The 15,398-nt window shown below is 38.3% G+C and overlaps 1 protein-coding gene across 4 annotated transcripts in view; it reads left to right on the top strand.

Moving 5' to 3' along the window:
* The window catches only part of ALCAM (activated leukocyte cell adhesion molecule), a 119,405-nt gene that overhangs the window by 90,792 nt on the left and 13,215 nt on the right, over positions 1–15,398 (top strand). For all 4 annotated transcript variants that reach the window (XM_064644180.1, XM_064644181.1, XM_064644183.1 and 1 more), the window contains exons 5-11: positions 110–197; positions 1,049–1,231; positions 5,860–5,987; positions 7,667–7,796; positions 13,575–13,687; positions 14,539–14,674; positions 14,751–14,884. In XM_064644180.1, coding sequence (XP_064500250.1) covers positions 110–197; positions 1,049–1,231; positions 5,860–5,987; positions 7,667–7,796; positions 13,575–13,687; positions 14,539–14,674; positions 14,751–14,884 — 912 coding nt within the window. The remainder of the gene's footprint in view (positions 1–109; positions 198–1,048; positions 1,232–5,859; positions 5,988–7,666; positions 7,797–13,574; positions 13,688–14,538; positions 14,675–14,750; positions 14,885–15,398) is intronic.

Genomic DNA, 15,398 nt, shown 5'->3' with positions numbered 1-15,398 from the left:
AAGTGGTTGAGCATTTCAACTTTCTAGAAATTTTTACCCAAAGCAGCATAAGTAAAAATGTTAAAACCTAGTGGAGAAAAACAGTGACTAATTCCTGTCTGTTTTGCAGCTTGGGGAGTGCGTTGCAAGAGATAGTTATCCTGAAGGCAATGTTACGTGGTACAAAAATGGGAGAATTTTGCAGCCCGTGGAAGATGGTACGTTTCGGTAACGGCCGGTGTCCCTGAATCCACAGACGGGTGTATGCGTGAAGAACTGTGTTTATAAGAGTTGCTTTGCTTTATTGTAATGTATTCTTCCTTTGAGAAAAACTGCTCATATGGAAAGATGTAGCTGGAAGGAAAATTTAGGCTTTTCTGAGTACTCAAGCTACGTCATATATCTTTCGGTTCCAGTTTTAAAACCACATCATGGGGAGGAGGGTTATCTTTGTTAATGCTATTGCAGAGCTATTCTTGAGCCTATGTAACTAGTAGAAACCTGTATCTAATTTCCAACTTCCTATAAGATATTAACTGTCTCAGTTTCAAACCTATCCAATAGGTTTTGGACCATGTAGATCATATCTTGTACAGGTATTTATTTTCCAGGATATTTAAGAACAGCTTTTTTTTTTTCTTTTTTCAGCTTTGAATTTGACAGACTGATCATACCACAATATTTTATCTTCCATAAACTAGAGAGTGCTTAAAAGGTTAAGATATAAATATGATCCTACATTTTTTGACATATTTTTTGACACCTTCTTTCAGTCTTACAAATTAAGCTGAGATTTGTATTTAAAAAGAAAAAACAGTTGGCAATTAGTTTTTTGTTTGGATGTGATTTAAAATGTTCAGCATGTTACGAGTATGTTGTTGATAAAACATTCCCGGTGTAACTGGTATAACTAGCAGTACTAGAGGAAAACATTGTACAGTCTCTTGGGTAATGTGCCATGTTGCTTGCATGTTTTTAGCCTGATCACAAATACAGAGCAGGAAACAAAATACAGGAAAACGGTTACAAATTCTGTCTGTGTGACACCAAAACATTATTTCCTTTTCAGTTGTGGTTATAAATTTGCAGAAGATTGTGGACAGATCAACTGGACTCTTCACCATGACGTCATCTCTTCAGTACATGCCAACAAAGGAAGATGCAGATGCCAAGTTTTCTTGCATTGTGACTTATTATGGACCATCTGGCCAGAAAACAATACAGTCTGAACCAATTGTCTTTGATGTTCACTGTAAGTTACTAAAAAGCATCTACTGCTGTACGAAGTCTACCTCGGGGTGGGGGAAAGCAATCAGAAGAGGTTTACAAAATTACAGAGACAATTACTGCTTGGCTGTTGAAATGGTTTCTTCAAAGTTGATTTGCATCAAGAAGGTCTGAGTACATTGTTTGTGTAATTATTATCTTGAGATTTACCTGAGATTTCTTTTTTGCTAACAGTGAAATACTGAATATCAACATTTCATTGACAAGAGGAAAGTAGTAACCACAAACAGTTACAGTGAAATGGGCTTTTGAGAACTTTAAGAGAAGTTATACTGGTTGATTACAGTGACTCTCTGCAACCCCTGAAATATGCAGTAAATACATAATACAGTTTTTAGTAAATTCAAATGTTTTTCATCTTTGCAGAGTTAGCACCAGTTAATGCTGGCTGTCTACCTTGCACAAAGTGTTTCTCTACAGCTATAAGACGCTGATTTTTACATTTAAAATGTATAATTTGAATATTGGTATACTTCTAAGTAGAGAATTTGTGTAAATAATTGCTTCTAATGGGACTGAGTTCTAGACCAACTTTCTTACTGTGCTACTGACTTATGTGGACATTGTCATTTTCTTTTAAATAATCAAAACAGACCATTGGCAAGGAGAGGTCAGAAGGGGTGGCAGCACTTAGAGACAAGGGGAAGAAGCTTTTCAAAGTGTTGTAAAATGACACTTCTGAAGGAGCATAGAAGTCAGCAGATTAGAGAAGAATATAGGGGAACAGGAGGTATGCAGTATGTCCAGTCAAGTGTTACCCCTCTGCACACACCTCATCTTACAAAAGAAAAGTCCCTGTTTTGGGAATGACAGGGTCTAAGTATACAGTCCAGCGTCTAATGGGGTCTTAGTATGCATTGTAGGACAACCGTGTAATCCAGTTGAATACAAAGAAAATAAGTAAGGCACTGGATTCTCCACGTAGCATATGTGCTCCGTTGCCTTGAAAACAAAAGCCAAAGGCTGGAAGTGGCATGGTATGTTCTAACTAGAGGATAGTTGCTTCTCTTTTACAGGTAAAGTCTCTTGAGCCACAGAGTAGGGCATCAATTTTGACCTTGGTCAGATCCAGCCAAACCTTGGAGCAGCTGGTCTTTGGTTTTCACTAGCTGTTTCTCCAGAATGGCAACCAGCAGAACTAACGAAGAAGAAAACCTCTGGGACACCAATTGTTACCCATGGAAATACCATAGATGTATCAAGCCTGCAGACGCCTATTCCATCACTTTAAAACTAGAGGCATTTCTTATTTTTCTGGTTTTACTGTAAAGTAAAAGTAGAGTAAACCTGTCCTCCTTTCCCCACCACTTTCATGCACTAGGGTACTTCACCTGTTTGAGGGTGAGGCTCTTGCAGATTTCTGTGCTGCATGTGCTACCTGCAGTTGCAAGTCAGAACTGCCCGATATGAAGGGGAAAAAAAGGCTGCACGCCTGCAGGAAAGTCACAGGCCATGTATAACGTGCCCTCTGTATTAAAGATTTAATGTTTGCTAGACTAGCTCTTCTAATCCGGCTCTGGTAACACACAATTTAATTATTTCCTCCAGTGTGCTGCTAATTAGCGAGTAGTGGGAGGCTGGCACACCCTTCAGTAGTGAAGAGGCGTCAAGTAGGAACTTTGGCTTCAGAGTATGGGGTTACCCAATTTTCTGAGTATTTTCATCTGCTGTAACTTCAGTTCCTTACTCTACTTAAATGCATCTTCAAATAAATTCATGAAATTCTTTGTTAATAAATGTCCAAGCTTCAACAGATGAGTTTTGTGACTGCTGTTAGTTGATAATAATGATGTGTCTAATTTTTTTTATTTTTAATTTAGTTCAGTGATCCTAATTAGTTTCTTTCTCAATAAATGTGATTTTTTTTAATGAGTCATATAATGTAGATGAAAAAAACTAGCCGCCTCCAACTCTTAAGAAATGGAAGTCTTTCAGCCTTTTTTTTTTTTTAAATTAACTGCAAAACTATCATGTTCTGCATCTCTAAAGCAAGTAGAGCAAAATCGTAAAGACTTTCTGTTCGTTCCTTGCAACTTAGTCATTTATCCTAAATAAATGGGGAGAGCATGCTTAAAACCATGCCTGCACAAGATGTTTTTAAAGATATTCCTATTCAGTCAAGATCTAAGAAATGTTTTACTGTTTGGTTTGGGTTTTTATTTCATCTTTAGGTTTGGGTTAGTGCAGACTTTAGTACTCAAGTGTTTAATAGCTAGCTGACATCCTCTAAGCAGCCAGCCTCTGTAACTTAATATGAGAAGAAGAGTGAATTAGCACCTGCTGAGTTGGATGCTACTTGGAATAGGGTAATTTAGCTCGGCCAGCAGCAGTTACCAGCTCTGGTTTGCTGCTGCAGCAAGGAAGCTACCAAAAGTAACATGAGTACTACAAGAGAACTCTTGAAGCTGGGCAGTTAGATAATATCTCAGATATCTAATTATCTAGGCTCCAGTTATGTTGGGTTGTGCTCAGCATTAATCCATGTAAAAAGATAGTGTTTGTCAGGCAGACTTTCCAGTCATGCCCTGTTGTTAAAGTGTCTGTCTTGTTATGGATAAACTGCTTTCCATAACAGATTAAATACAACAGCGTTGGTATTTTCCTTGAAGTTGCACAGCGGCTGTGGCAGGTCTGGGATAGCAGCATTCATTTGCTAAATAACTGCCCTTTGGTGCTGGCTCCTAGAATTTTGCTGTTGTAGAAAGCAGAATCTTGGGTTTGCAGAAGCAGCAGGTAAAATGGGCCAATCAGTGATATGTGCCACTGAGAGGCAAGATAGACCAGGCTGCTCCTGTGTATTAGTGAAAGCAGGAGAGCACATTACTCTGCCAAGCAGCACTCAGCATTGCACTGGACACCTTCTCTTCCTGTCATCAGGTTGCATCTTCCTCAGAAGAGTGACCTCTTCACCTTAGAGAACAGTTTAATTAGTCTTTTGGTATTTACTTCCGTGGATTTTTTTTTCCAGTTTGGAGAACTAAATTAAAAATTTGCTCCTGGTTGGTTGCAGTAGATAGAAGTGTAAGATCCTCCTACAGAAAAGATTGGTGGTTTGCAAGAATGTCACTCTTGTTTGACTGTATCCATTTTTAATCCAATGCTGTTCGTCTCTGTGGGAAAACCTGTTCAAAATTTAAATTCTAATGTCTTACTCTTTATAAGTCCTGCCTTTTTAGTCTTGAGACAAAGCCTAAGCAATTCCAGGATATATCTAGACGTCCCTTATGATAACTTTTCACATTTGGTCACCTTAGCACAAACTTGACGGAGGGACAAGTTTTGTAACAGCCCCTGAAACTGAGTTTTTTGGCCCAGCAGCCACCAAGAGGTGTGCATGTCATTCCTGGCCAGCTATTTCATTGCATCTGTTCTATTCCATACCAGCAGCAATGCTGGAATTCCATTTTCTAAGCAGGCAAAGTTGTGCTTCAGCTCTGAAGGTACTGAGGTGGAAGGTTGTTTGGCTGTGGAAGGGAGCCGAGGCTGTTGCATCTGAAGGAGGGAGGATGTGGCTTGTTGAAACAAACTACCCCTCCTTCTGTGAGGAGGGGTGAAATGCTGTGCTCTGTTAGGGCTCTCAGTCCAAAAGGCCACAATCAAATGCAGCTCCTGTTATTGAGAAATCCCATAGCAGAAGACAGACATATGATAAATGCCTTAAGGGTTGGAAGGGCTGTAGAGCACACGCTTCACTAAACACACAAAATCACCTGTCAGGCGAGGGTTTCTCTGCTGTGTAGATTTTTTTAGTGTCTGATAAGGTGCACTGTACTGTATCTTAATGCAAGACTGGCATCTTTGATGGAATTTTATTTATGCTTTAAAATTAACACAGCGAGAGTTATCTGCCCATATTGTTTTCTTTAATTTTGTTCACTTTACTTTGTTTTAGAAAAATTATATTTAGGCCTCTACTTAGAAAGAATAGCATCTGTTAAAAATACTCTATCTTTGCCTCAAAAAAAATTACAAAAGTAAAATATAAGTTATAGTTCAACTTCACTGAACATGACAGAAGTACGTTACATTTACTGTTCTGTTGACTATGTTAAGGGTCCTATTATGTTCACCAAATTCATCTTTCTGAAAGCCTGTAGTGATCAGCATATAGAATAGTCTGCACGTAGTCGCTTAGTTCATATTTCTTTCTTTTTAATGCCAGAAGGCTATTATCTAGTACTATTACAAGGCATTGAGAGCTTCAGTTGTTTTTCTGATTGCTGCAGTCCTCCAAACAGGGAACTTCACAGAGGACAAGTTAATCCCTCATAATGAAATCACACCATGAAGTGGTTCATACTAATCAGGGCTGCTTTTGCTTTTAAGCACATGACATGGTTGTAATCATTGCTGTTTCAGTTACAGGTATTTTGGTGAAGAAAAATGAATTTTATGTCATATGACTTCTTTGCACTTAATCGGCAAAAATATAGAAAGATTAACTTCAAGTTCTTTTATAAAAAGATCTACACATGCGAATATCTTCTCCTGCAGGATGATAAAATTGCGTTCTCTTCGGCCATGAATATCATATGCATCGTTTTGCTGGGTGGATTATGCAGAAGCTATTAAATGTGTACATTATTTTCACAGATCCAACAGAGAAGGTGACTATTCAAGTGCTGTCACAAAGTAGGACCATTAAAGAAGGCGATAACATCACTCTGAAATGCTCAGGAAATGGCAACCCTCCTCCACAGGAGTTCCTGTTTTACATTCCAGTAAGTCCTGCCTTGCTGTCAGTGCATAGTGAAATATTCTGTATCATCCCTTCCTACAGACATTGCTACATGTCAGTGTATATGTGATTTTATAACAAATGAAGGAAGGAATTCAATGCGACAAACACTGACGGCAGACATTGGCCATTATATCAGACTCTGAGAACGCCTCACCTCAGTTGGCAAAATATTTTTGAAAAAAAGTTGCTCCTTCCCCACAGCCCACCTGAATTTTTCAGAAGTTAGACCCTACTAAAAATTACAAGGCTTCATTTCCCATCATTATATACTTTAATAAACAGCTTTGATGACAGCAGTTTAGCATCTTGAAGAAAACTATCTCATCTGTTGTCATAACAAAAATCCAGCAGTGAAAGTACAGGAAATTAACTTAGCTATTTTTTGGACTTTCATAGATGAATCTTTGTGCAATTTCTTTTCTTCAGTTAATGAATTGTTTGGTGGCATAAAACCACAAAAACTAATGTGTGTGACAGCACAGGAGAATAAATCTGCCAAATGTGTAAGACACAGACTGAGAAAAATAAAAGCTTTGTTACTATTAATCTTCTTAGTATTGGTGAAATCCACAGACAGATGTGGCTTTATATTCCAAGACTTCTGGCCCTGCTTCCCATGTCCTGCTTCTTGCTCTTATATTATATCCCTTATTTGTTCCTACTGCAGTAGTGAGCAGAGCTGATCTTGAGAGAAGCCAAAAGAAGTGGCATGTTTTCAGGTATTTCAAAACCAACATGTCACCATTTGAGCATAATTGTCATCTACTCTGGACTCTGGCATGTTTGAGTTACTGAAGAGCAGCAAGGGAAACTGGGAGCTGAAATCCTCTTATCTCAGAACGGCCATTTAGTCATCCTAAGAACTCACTAAATGCCAGGAAGAAAGTGTATGGTATCTCTCCTTCCTCCACTATCACTGTCAGTGAGCTAAACACCCAAGTTTGTCTTATCTTCTCCCTGGTACCCGATACTAGTCCTTTTTCTCAAGGAGAGCTGGAGTTGGTGATTTCTTTGCAAGACTCATGGGTATTATAAATCTCTTTCTGGATTCAGAGATAGGAATTAGGGTATCAGTCTGTGCTTGTTTTAAAGCTGATCTGTCTGTCCATTGTAATCAGGGGGGAACTGGGGAACTGGACAGCCAGAAAGCAACACTTGCTGGCTAATTCAAAACACCAGTGTCTGTAGATAACTGCATAGAAAGTATTGTATATCCTAACAGGCTCTATATCATGATGTGGATAAAGCAAGGTTTGCTTGTGCCATTCAAGGTGTGTAATGCAGTACAGTTCACTTAATGATTTTTCCTCATCTGAATATATCGTATCAGAATCAGGTTTAAAACCACAAAATGTTCTGCTGCTTTGATTTCTGCAACACTTTTATTCGTAGACTGTATCTTTCTGCAAAACTTTCAAATTTTGTATTTTAATGTCCTCTACAAATGATTTAGTCATTCAGTTAAAAGAGTAAGCTTGTAGGTGGTTTTTTTAGCTATGTTGTCATGTAGGAAGTAAACCTTACTATATTTAACAGGTAGTTCCACTTCAGCGTGTGTATTTTGGAGTATTTAATCATTCTTATAATAAAAAATCCCCAACAAAAATTAATGGTTTTAGCAGGCCCATATACAATAAACGTTTTGTTTTCCATCTGCAGGGAGAAACAGAAGGTATAAGGAGCTCAGATACTTACGTAATGACAGATGTCAGGCGGAATGCAACAGGAGAATACAAATGCTCTCTGACTGACAAAAGCATGATGGATTCAACCACCATCACTGTGCACTGTAAGTCATTGCATTTTGCATTCCTGTCTAGGATACAAACTGATCTTGGACCTTCCAGAATGCCCTCTTTGCTTACTTAGGTAGATTAGCTCAGTTGCTTACAGGAGAACTGAGTGAAGCAGTTGGTTTGAAGTAGTGTCTGGTCATTTTTCTTTATTCTAATGTATTTCTGTTTGAAAATCCTAACTTTCTGTATTCATTTGCCTAGATACAGATTCACTTTATGTTACTTTTGTATAGTATATGATATTATTGCACTGTCACATACAGTGAGAATTTTGGTATTTTATATATCACTCATGTGAACATATACGTGGCAGATTATTTTCCTCCAGCTGTGCCTTAGAATGCACACAAACACCAAGCTGATCCACAGTGATATCACTGAAAGTCATTCTTCATAGCCAAGTTCGTATTTACCTCAATGAGGGTAACGTGTAAGGAGTGTAGAAAAGAGACTTAGGAAGTCATTTTGTTCACATAGGAAAAATTGCTTCTTTTACTTTTCCCAGAATCATGACAGCTACAGACCTCAGTAAATTTTCTTTAGCTGGATACTGGAGTATTTCCTCATACTATCAGCAACACTTCAAAAGCAGCCATTGAACTGGTTGAACCACTGAAGCAATGGTTGCTTTTAATCTCTTTATGTGAGAAAACAAGAGCAGGAACTCTTTCAAACTCTGCTCTGCTATCACAGGCTGCGAAATGAGACTCAGGCTAGTGGTAGTAGGTTTTCCCTAAAAACATTGATGGTTTGTAGTCTTCACAGTAGCACAAATACCTTTAGTAGTTGACAGGTTCAGAGGGATCTGATAGATAATGAAGTTTAAAGGCTTCTGCAGTAGTTATGCTTTACATAAAAAGAAATTTCATGTTTGTATACTTGGTTTTGAATTTTTTTTTCTTGAAAGAGTTACAATACATGCATAATATCACATAATCACAGAATATGCTGAGTTGGAAGGGACCCACAAGGATCATTGAGCCCAACCCCTAGCCCTGCAGAGGACCATCCCCCAGAGTCACAACATGTGCCCAAGAGTAATATATCTGTACATGAATAATTACACTACTCCATTTAATGAATATTTTGCCTTTAATATGATCATCCACTGTCATCCTATTTCCCCCCCCCCCTTTTTGCCGAGAGTTGGGTATGTAAGATCTGAAAAGAGCCCTGTACTACTGCCTCTTAACTGCCCAATATCAAAAGTAGATTGCTGGTCTTTTGCTCTGGTATAACTGACCCTTTTATTTTACTCCAAGTGTCTACTTATACTTTGATAAATAGTTATTCTAAAGAATGGCTTCCTCAGCTCCAAGTGATTTATAACAAGCCAGTTTTCCTTTCTCTATTTTCTCTGCATGTTGGAAGAGCTTTAGTATGCCAGAGGAGCATGTATTTTCTTGGCACAAGTCTTTCCAGTGTTGGCAGCTAGTGCAGCTACTCGGAACTCATGGGTACACTCTAGCACCCTATTGCTTCTCTTCATTTAGGATTCATTTTGTTATGTTCTGTTTTTCCAAAATACCGCTACCTGCAATAAAGCCGTTGTTTAACTGAGGCACAGTGGCCTGGAATAGTTCTGTAATTCCTGAATATCCAGACAATGCCCCGTCTTTAAGGTATTTTGGTGTCTTGCCTTATGCTGGTCTAAAGCATTTCTGCAGCACGTTTTTTCCTCCTTCAAATAATACTTACTAATGCCTATCAAATCCTACTTTTTCTCCCTCTTTTGCTTTGTTGCTTACCTTTCCACATATAGATGAATATTTCTGTCTATGCTGTTACACCTGAAAAAGCCTTGATTAGGAGTCAGGGCTTTCCATTTCCTCACATCCAATCTCAGCATTTTAGCTTTTTTATTTTCTTTTTAAGAAACCCGAAACCATGAACACAACAAGAAGGCAGCAGTATAATAATTTTGGTTTTAATCTGGGAAACTATTTGTAGTAATTCGTTATATTTTCAATGTAGTGTTTTTTCACAAACAGATTTTATTGAGCATTATAATTACACTGTTTCCTTTCAGTGTCTAGGTAGGGAAAGCTTCTTGCTGGTATGAAAAAACGTTGTCCTGTCATAGCCCTCAAGTATTTTTGTAGGAAAATATTCTGGCTGAATACTGAGCTCTTTTTTTTCCAAGGTGAATATAAATTATAAGACTCGCGGAAAGCTGAAAATTTACAGTAAAGCATCTGAGTTACCCGTAATGTTTAGGGAAATACTTTATTTATGAAGAAAATTGCAGGGGGGGCCGAAAGATTCTCTTACCTTATCCACAGAATATAAAGAACAAACTGGACAACTCAAGCTCTTGTCCCTCAGAGCAGGATTTGTGCAGCCGAGTCCCAGTGTAAAGTCCAGCAGAACTGAGTGCTTGCAGTTGGCATGATGTGTCCCTCAAGAGAGGGAGCAACAGAACGGGATTTATGTTGTGAGTTTGGGTTTTTTTACACTGTGTTGTAATTTTTCTGCCGGCTCTGATCCTTGAATGAGTTCATCCAGGATCAGATAAGTAAAACTGGCAGAGGCCAGGAAGTAACAGGCCAGGGCAAAAGGTGTTTGCAACAACTTAGATAGAGAAGCAGACCCTGTGTGAGGCAAGGAAAGCAACTAACAATAGAGGACAGGTGTACCTTCCCTCAGTTATAAAGAAGCAACTCTCAGCCCACAGTCCCTTTTCATTACCTATTGCTATGGGGACTTGAACAACTTGGTCTAGTGTTGATATGTCCCTGCCCATGGCAGGGGTACTGGATGCAGATGATCTTTTAGGTCCTTTCCAGCCTAAACCATTCTATGATTCTCTAATTGTTTCTGCATGTAGAACTCTGTATGGAGTAGATAGGTCTGTGGAATTTCTTCTTTGTGATACTTTCCTTTCTGCTAAAATGTGTTTTTTTGGGAAATAGTTTTGCAAACCTTCCAGTAAACTAAAGGGTTTAGAAATATAGCATTTATGTTTCTCTATAGATATTTTTATAGCCTTGTCTTGTCTTGTCTCTTCTTTCAGTAAAGCCATTGAAAATAGAGGGGAAATCACCTTTTGAATGTTACATGGAAAAATCGATTCTCACTATACTAGGAGAAGTTTCTGTTTTTCTGCTAGTGTATTTATGGAGTTCAGACAACAGGGAAGTGTTGTGCATAGTTTTCCTGGCTGTAGCACAGTATTCCATCAGAAGTCTCTGTTAAATGCTGGGAGTCTGTCCCGTGTGTGCCACAGAGTTTCGAAACTGAAACGTATGCTCCAATCTTCCCCACATTAATTCCATATCTCTCTCACATGATGTGGTAACGTGTGCAGAATGCACTATATGTCTCTTCTCTGCACTACTTGGTATGCAAAGGCAGCACTGAAATCAATGCAAGACTTCAAGTGAGACCACATTAAGAGCGAGCATATATTGAAAATGCTGCCTGATGAGAAGCTTGTTTCTGAAGAACATTTCAAAGCCAAATGGGAAATGTACAGAAAATTCTTGCAGAAAAGTTTTTCTTTCAATGAAAACAAAAATTTAATTTTGACAGTCTAATGTATGCAAGAAATATTTTCTCCTCATACTGCTGTACCAAGGAGAGATTACTTACTAATAGAGCTTAAAAGTAGAGAGGTAAAAGTATCTACATCACATTTCTTTGTGAGCCCTACAGATAAACTGGCAGAATATTAATCCAAATCAAATTGCTCATGTAGAGTTCCTAGAGGGGATCCTATGTTAAACAGTAGCTTAATTCTGTACTTGCCTCATAAATCACCTTGCAAATACTGCTCTGAGCTATGGAGTTCGTCTCACACAGTGTAAATTTTCCTGAACTTCTTTAGCAACCAAGACCACTGTGTGAGAGGGACTGTACTCTCAGTTATACCGCAAAAAGAGGCTGGGGGTGCACACGCATACTACCCTGGAGGAGTACTGGGCTGAAGGATTGCTCTGGGCTCAGTGTCAGTCTTGCCTGAGATGAAGGCAAAAAATTTCAGGAGTTTCTGTTTCTTATGGTGTATGTGAGAGGAATGCCTCCTGTATGGTCTTTGGTGATCTCGGGTTTGAAGTGCTGTCCTGCTTCAGAGAACAAAGGGTTTAAGTAGATGTTGAAGGAAATTCACCTTGAGGGGGAAAAAAAAAAATCTTAGCTTTTTTCTTGAACTACCCCTCTGCCTTGGTAGATGTGCTTAAGAGTAACAGCAAGAAGAAACACATCCCGTACACCATTGGAATCTATACACTATCTCACTGGATGAGTCTTGTCTTTGTTTCTGTTTTTGTTTTCTGGAAGCCACAGTAATATAGTTTGGTTGCGTTTACTACTTTCAGGAGGCAGAAGGAGAAATCCCCGTAGGAATACAAGAAACAAGATGCCATTTTATCTCTTCATCAAGATCTTTGATTCATTTGCAGATGAAAGTACAGTTCTTGTGGCCCCTTGGACTAGACATAAGGCTTGTAACAAAAATAATACGGACTAGTAGTACAGGATGAACCCTTGTTGTTCCCTCAAGTTCTACCTTTAATTACAGTGGTGTTCCCAGGGCAACCACAGAATGAAGCCAGTAGTGAAGTTCAGTGTTTTGTTATGGAAAACTCACTTTCCTGTAGCAACTGTGATTTTTGTCTGCAGCTTTTTTTCAACTCTGCTTAAAAAACGAAAGGATGCTTTGCAATCCTTTTTCAGCAAATTCTCTATTTGTGATGAAGTCATGTGTGCATTTGAGACTGCACATGTATGTGTGTGTGTGTATGTGCACTCATCTGTGATAGTCATTTGACCAGGCAACTTGGCTTTCAAGCAAGGCACTGTGAGAGGGGAAGCAAAACAGAGATTTAGCTTGGCAAACCCTTCTTTTTTTTTCAGTTTGGGATTTTCTTTTAAAAAAAACCAAAAACCAAAAAACAAAACAACCAAATAAACAAAAAATACCACCAACATTGCCAGCCCACCAACTCCTTATACTAAGAAAAACCTAGAGCAGTGTTTCATGACGTGTCTGTTACTGGCTCTCACCATGCCTTATGCCAAACACAGCTATCCATGACTGCAATTTCCCTGGAGCTTAAACATGTCAGGCAGAGCTTGGACTCAATTTTGAGTTACACAAAAATAGCATTTTAAGTTACAGATGAGAACAAATAAATCAAGGGGCCTCATGTGCAGCCCCCCAAACCTGTAATTCAGACTTCTCACTTCAGTCAGTATCATGTCTCATGCACCCTCTGTTTGACCACTGTCATCCCCTCCAGATTCTGAGGATAAAAATAATCTTGTTTTATCAGATTAAAGGAAATTACCCCTTGTCCTCCTGTCTTTTTCTTGACACTTACTATTTAGGTTAACCTGTCCCCACCTGCACGAGTTCTCCCCTGAAGATGTATTTCTACCTGGCCCATACCAAGCTACCCTCACAGGAGTCTGTGCTTCCCCTTTCAAGATGCACATACTGCTGTGTGAAGTACTTCTTCAGCTTCTTGTGCCTATTTTGTCATTCTTTCAGCAGTACAAGGTGAAAAAATGTATCCATTTGTCTAGTGATTAGTGAGGTTTTGCTTTTCCTTTTAGCCTATAATTACAGCAAAAATATGAATGTTCTGCAATGCCTATTTTAGAATAATTCTCTCATCTCCCTTACTTGTAAAATTGACTTAGATTTTATTGAAGAAGTGAAATCTTGAATTTAATGAGTGCAATTAGTCACATTTTCTTTTCTTGGTAAGCCTTTGAAATGGGCCAGGCTTTTCAAGATTAACTTTTGACAAATGTTCTTTCTATCCCAGATTTGGATTTGCAGCTTACTCCTAGCGGAGAAGTCACAAAACAGATTGGAGAGGCCCTGCCTGTGTCATGCACAATTTCTTCTAGTAGAAATGCAACTGTGTTTTGGATAAAGGTCAGTAATTCATCTACTTCATGCTTCATCTGAGTATTCACCTCTTCATATTATTGCTGCTACTTCAGTGTTTTGAAAGGAAGGAAGGAAGTTGTTCATTGGGCTTTTTAAAGAATATTGTTAAAATGGGTCTTATGCATATGGCTAAAATGAGAGCTACTCACTCACAGTGATGACTGAAAATCAGTTATTGTAATTATCAGTTCAGTTTTCAAATGTAAAGAAGTAATGCATACTGTAACACAAACATAACTTTTTTGAAATAGACTTCAGAAGGCCCTTTGAGAATCAGGTTCCTCTAAGAAAGAAAGCAACCCCATTTGGAAGAATTTTGGTGCATTGTTTTCTAGGAGTCAAGCTTGATCTTGTTTCCAGTAAACATAATAAAAGGACAAAGCAGGCTGAGAGATCAGATGTTAGCACTGGGTGTTGAGTGGCTGGTACCAAATCTGCAGTGCTGGAAACTTAAAATAATGATGTCTGATGGTTGTTTACGAGCATATGTTGATCTCAGAAGCCTGGCCCGGAGTGAAGTTGCTTGCATTTCAAACAGTTTGTACCAGTAGTGGTTTTGGCTAATCTACTAGGAAAGCTCAGAGCTAATAACTCTGCCCTTCTTTTGAAAGCAAAGTTGTTCAAGAAGAAGGGAGGTGACTTGCATAAATCTCCAGTAGTTTCCACTTTTCATGCTGTATATTGAAATATAATTATTAATGGGGAAACACCTTAAGAGTAAGGCTCCAATTTGCCAAAGCATGCAAAAACTTCTGTTGAAAGTAGTAATATTTTTAATTTAGGGATTAATGTATCGTGAGTTAATATCTGTCACTTCTAACTCCTTACTTTATCAGGACAATACCAGAATGCAAACAAGTCCATCATTTTCAAGTCTTCAGTATCAAGATGCTGGAAACTACGTCTGCGAAACTACTCTACAGGAGGTCGAAGGATTAAGGAAAAGACAGACACTTAAACTTATTGTGGAAGGTAAGTGAGCAGATAGTTAGGATGATTAATTGTTCTTTTTTAAACAAAAGGATTAACTGTAATATTGTTCTTGTAGGAAAACCTCAAATCAAAATGACAAAGAAAACCAACACAAATAAAATGTCTAAAACAATTATCTGTCATGTGGAAGGTTTCCCCAAACCAGCAGTGCAGTGGACAGTTACTGGTACTGGAAGCATCATAAATAAAGCAAGTATCTTTCTTATTACTTTATTCACCAAAAGATAGTGTGCAAATTAAAATCAAGGAAGATTTTTCAGGTAGCGAGATTGAAGAAAATAAGTCTTTTTCATTTATCTAAGAGAAGGTTAAGTGGTAGCTGTAGCTACATGGTCCTTACAAGGATGATTTTTTTATGATAAAGGTTTTTTGAATAGAGCAGGTGAAGAGGCAAAGGAGATTCACTGGCTACAAGCCAAAACTGGAAGGAAAAGGTTACAAATGAAATATGCTTTTTTTTTAAGTGAAGGTACTTAGTCTAATGTGCTGATTTTGCCATTGCATAAAGACTTTGCAAATATTGGTGGAACTATAGAACTTATATTAGAAAGCAAATGGGTACTTGCTGTAGGCATTAACTGGGTGAAATGCAATGAAATGTGGCATGTATGAGTCAGAAATTACATTCAGTATTGTTCCTTATGGGGTTTGCAGCTTTTATCCTAATTTTTATAGTTGCTTTTGTATGGTTATGCCTGTTGTT

The sequence above is a fragment of the Pseudopipra pipra genome, chromosome 2 (assembly GCF_036250125.1).
Source record: "Pseudopipra pipra isolate bDixPip1 chromosome 2, bDixPip1.hap1, whole genome shotgun sequence".
NCBI classification, from domain to species: domain Eukaryota; kingdom Metazoa; phylum Chordata; class Aves; order Passeriformes; family Pipridae; genus Pseudopipra; species Pseudopipra pipra.
Note: the sequence above shows the minus strand (reverse complement) of the source record. Positions and strands in the feature narration are given on the sequence as shown.